At 54.7% G+C, this 4,740-nt stretch overlaps 1 protein-coding gene across 1 annotated transcript; it reads right to left on the reverse strand.

Annotated features, from left to right (window-relative positions):
* Positions 1–2,848: 2,848 nt before the first annotated feature.
* LOC123585237 (uncharacterized LOC122455338 homolog) lies at positions 2,849–4,190 on the reverse strand. The gene has a single exon (XM_045453184.1). The coding sequence runs from the start codon at positions 3,321–3,323 to the stop codon at positions 2,973–2,975; it is 351 nt and encodes a 116-aa protein (XP_045309140.1). The 5' UTR covers positions 3,324–4,190; the 3' UTR covers positions 2,849–2,972.
* Positions 4,191–4,740: the final 550 nt, after the last annotated feature.

Raw genomic sequence — 4,740 nt, forward strand, 5'->3', positions numbered from 1 at the left:
TGTGGTGGCTGTCAGAAATATAATGTATAAATACAAAGTTAAGAGCTACTGTACCCATGTGAGTCAGACCGGGGTGGTGGTCGGGGGGCATCGTAAATCTTACCTCTCTCATTTGGCGGATGAAGGCTGCCTTCCATGCCCAGCCATATACATATATATATGTACATTCCTTGGAGCACCGAGTCAGGTAGAAGCTTCTGGAACTCTGGGCACATTGACCTATTCACAGAGCACAGACCCCTCCTCTTGGGCTCATCAGTGGTGTGAAATGTACAGCACCCCTCCCCTTCTCTTTCAGAGGGTAAAGCAATTCACCGTCTCGAACTCTTTTCCACGGACCCCAAGCACCACAGCTCGTCCCCTGTCGTCCCCAGGGTCACAATGAGCTGCCCTCTTCACTGGTAGCCACCGCCCAGAACTCAGAGGGTGAGGCTGCTCAAGAGGCCGGTGTCCTTCTCCATGGACACACGGAGGGGTTGGGGGTTGCACCAGAAAACAACCCAAAATGGCTAACAGAAAACTGCATTTCTTTTTATTGGCTTTCTGCTTGAAGGAGGATAGACGTGAGAGAAGGAACAAGTCTCATGCCGGTACTACTCCAGCCCCGGAGGATCAGAAGTAAAGACTGTCACCGTGAAATACTGTCAAATTCCTGAGCAGTGGGGGTGGGGTGTCTAATGGGGGAAGGGTCCACCAGCCCAACTCCCTGATACAGCACGTGCACCCGAAGGCCGTGTTTCTGCCAAACCTGGTCTTTGACAGGAGATTCCCGCTGGCATATGAGCCCAGAAAATCTAGTAAAAGCTACCACTCTCTTGGCCTGGGAGGGATCCAGGATAGGGATCCAATGGCTGGGAGACACCGATCACAGGGAGGCCGCCTTACCAAAACCATAAGGCTTTGTGGGAATACCTACAAGTGAAACTCGGAATTTCACGAGTGAAACTCTGGTCTCTGGGAATTAAACCACTATAATAATTCTCTAACTGAAATATTTACATTACACCGTGCCTATACCCAGAGCTGACGTGTGTGCGTGTGTGTGTGTGTGTGTGTGTGTGGAAATGAGTGCACACAGACCCCAGCACGATCTAGACGAATTTCCTTAGCCTCACGAAGAGGAAGGATTGTGGAGGCCACAGACTGGCAAAACAAAAAGGCACAGCTACACCCAAATTATGGGTCCGAGAGAATTACCTTTGCATTAGTTTGGCTAATTCTGGCCAGTTTTCTGAAAGAAAGAAACGCGGGGAACTTTGCATAGTTGGAATCTCTTAACGTATTATTCAACAGCACCTCTGTTCTGGGCTTTGAGGATTCAGGAATTTGGTCCTCTTCCAGGGACTTCTAAAAAAAAAGTCTCTCACCTTCAACCTCTCCAAGCAAGGAAGATCTCACTGGGCTGCTCCCTACAGAACGGCTTTTTAATCAGGCATCCTGGAATCCCGGTCTCATCAGCTACAGACAAGACAACAGCACTGATTTCCTTATAAGGATGAAGGCTGGCTACACAGCTTACCAGCTTTTCTCGTGGAAGCGCACCCCTTACCACACCCCTGAGGAATAACTTAGGGGGTCCGGGGCAAGGGCAGGAATGGGGAGGTTAGCAAAGGGGCAAAATGCACCTAACCTCAATTATAGACAGTAGCCCCCCCCCCCCACTTCAGCAGCACCCACATCAAAGCAGAGAAGCTTCTAGGCCCCTCGCTCTGGGTTTCTGGCTTGCTGTTGAAAGGGCAGTTTGGGCAGGTGGGGGCAGCAGGGAGGACCGTAGGTGTGGGCAGTAGTCTCTGGGAACAGCCCCAGGAGAGGCAAGCTTAATAAGTACCCCGACCGTGGATGCCCTTTCAGAGGCCTTCCAGCACTTTCCCTTCTAGTATTTTACTTTCATCCTCCCATGCTTGTGGAGGCCGCGTATCATTAGCAGGTTTTTATTGATGAGGAAAAAGGAAGAAATTATAGACCCACCCAGGAGTCTCCCGGATTCCTCTCCCTTTCCTCTTTCATCTCCCATCACTAGTTTTCAAACTCCCTGCATGCAAACCCCAAACCTTGGTTTTCGTGTTGGTTTACAGAAGCTCACAAATGCCTGTAAACAAAAAATAAATAAATAAATAAAAGAGTTTGAGCACGTCCATGCGGGGTGAAGAGCTCAGCAATCCGTTTAAAACAAAAATGGGGCGCCTGGGTGGCTCAGTCTACAGACTCTTGATCAGGTCTTGAGTTCAACGTTCTGAGTTCAAGCCCTGCCTTGGACTCCATGCTAGTCGTGAAGCCTACTTAAAAAACAAACGAAACCTTTTTTTTCTTTTTTTTTTTAAATCCCCCAAGGGCTGTGACTTCTGCGGCTCTCACCCCTTCCCAAGGGTTGTCCAGGCCCAGAAGGCGCAACACAGGGTGCGGGAACCCAGGAGGTTGTGGGGTCCCTGGAGGGTGCAGGGGGTGGTGTAACTCCCCTGGTGGGTGCAGAGCTCCGGGAAGGTGCAGGGCCCCAGGGGGATAGGAGGTCCCTGGAGGGTGCGAGGTCCCCAGGGTGAAGGGGGTGGGGGTGGGGGACATACTGCTAGGCGCCTGGAGGGTGCAAGGCTCCAAGAAGGTATGGGACCCCAGAGGGATACGAGGTCCCTGGAGGGTGCGGGGCCCTCGGGGCGGGGGCGGGGTGGCGAGCCCCCCCCCCCCCCACCCCCGAGGGTGCGTGGCCCCTGCGGCGCCTCCCTGGCTTCCCTTCGCCTCGAGGCCCGAGGCCCTGCGGCCTAGGAACGGCGCGCTGACCCGAGCCCTTTTCGTCCCCGAAAACGCGTGCGAGGACGCCAGGTGGCAGGCGCCCGGCCCCAAAAAGCCCGCGTTCTCTCATTCCCGTGGCGTCGGGTTTATTGTCATTCCTCGCCTTTTGTCCATCACAACCGAACCAAAGCTGTGGGCGCACGGGGCGGCCCGGGGTGGGGGTGGGTATCCTGGCGGCCGCCCGCGGCCTAGTCTCGGCCGGTCGCGCGCTCCAGCGCCAGCAGCGGGATCTCCTCCAGCCGCTCGGGCCGCTCCCCGCACCGCAGGTAGCGCCGCCTCCAGGCCGCCAGCCGCTGCAGCAGCCTCTGCACGCGCGGATGGGCCCACAGGCCGCGCTCCGAGACCGCCCGGCCGCGCGCGCGCTTGGCCTTCCTGCGCCAGCCGCGGGCCGCGCCCCGCCGGAACAGCCGCCGCCAGCACCAGCAGCCCGCGCCGCCGTCGTCCGCGTCCCCGCGCTTCAGGCGCGCCGACCCCTCCGCCGGCCCGTGCTGCGCGCCCCCGCCACCGCGCCGGGGCCACCCGGGCCGCGCGTCCTCCATGCCGCCCGGCCTCCGCGCTCCCACGGGCCCCTCTCGGCGAATGGGTCCTTTCCGCCGCCTCCCTGGCGTCGCCGCGGCCTGCCCTCGGGCTCCGGTTGCCAGGGGAACCCGAACGCTGACCCCACAATGCCCGGCCCGGCGGTCCTCGTCCCGGGGCCGAGCGCGCGGCCCACCCTCAGCACCTGACGAGACCCCGGAGACCCAGCTAAGCCCCCGGTCCTCGAATAGGTCGGCGGGCCAGGCTGTGTACTGATTCCCGGACTGGCCTCAGTCTGGCGGGAAGGGACCTAGGACGTGCCCGGGGTCCATCTGGCCCTCCCGCTGACTCCCACCTTAAGCATCTGCACGACCCCCACTGGATCCGGGCTTGATGTCAGTCCCTGGGGGCTTGTCATCTGGGGGGTGTGGGGCCTGGTTTCAGGTATTCCGTACTTTTCCGCCAGTAGGGAACCAGAGTTGCAGGAGAGATCTCAAAACCTGATTTTCTTCATCCGACCTCTTCCTCGTGGAATTATGATTGATTTTTTTGCAATGTTTTTTTTTTTTTTCTGATTGCAACCATACGAATTTTTGTGGAAAAATTGAAAACACAAATGCAGCAAAGAAAACATCTTTTCTCCTGCTTCTGTAATATCATTTTTGCACTTGTCAGTTTCTCAAATTCAAGCAAGGAAAAGTTAAAATAACTTCCCCATGTTGTGCTTATTATTTCTAAGCACTCCACCCAACATTCTGTACATTTCTCTCTCTCTCTCATTCTCTCTCTCTCCCTGTCTCTCTCTCTCTATTTGTAGCCCACTGACAAGTGAGCAAGCTCAGATATATCTGCCTGAGTTTGAATTCTGGCTCCAACATTTTCCAGCTTTAACTTTCGGCAAGTTACTTAACCTCTCAGTGCCTCCCCTTACCCATCTGTGAAGCTGAGGAAATAGCAATCCTACCTCTGTGTGTGTGTGAGGGGGGGTGGGGTGGGGGTTGAATTAAATGAGCACTTAGTATACACTGGGCACATGGCACATGAGTAAATTATGACTATGCAATCCTAACAGCAACTCAAGTGAAGCGGTGCCCAAGTGAATATTCCCCGCTGTGCTGATTGAGAAAATAAAGCCTAAAGAGGTAAAATCATTTATCTGGGGTAAAATAGCTTGTAAGTTAAGGCAAATGATTTGCACCCCAGATTCTTTGAGCCCCAAGATATCAAGTGACCATACTGTTGAGTATTCAACTAGTCACCTTAGTGGTACAGTGTCCCTCCTTCTAGTGTACCCACCCTCCAACGACCACAGCCAATAGGTAAGGGCTGGCATTTAATGTTTGCATAGACTCTGGGTGCAGAAAACAGGAGGAAAAAAAAAAAAAAAAAAAAAAAAAAACAACCCACCAGCTGTCCAGTCCTTATTTCTAGCGACTTTAT

The sequence above is a fragment of the Leopardus geoffroyi genome, chromosome C3 (assembly GCF_018350155.1).
Source record: "Leopardus geoffroyi isolate Oge1 chromosome C3, O.geoffroyi_Oge1_pat1.0, whole genome shotgun sequence".
NCBI classification, from domain to species: domain Eukaryota; kingdom Metazoa; phylum Chordata; class Mammalia; order Carnivora; family Felidae; genus Leopardus; species Leopardus geoffroyi.

Bases quoted from the DNA above. Each gene is read 5' to 3' on its own strand.
- LOC123585237 (XM_045453184.1), bottom strand. From the start codon at position 3,323: ATGGAGGACGCGCGGCCCGGGTGGCCCCGGCGCGGTGGCGGGGGCGCG.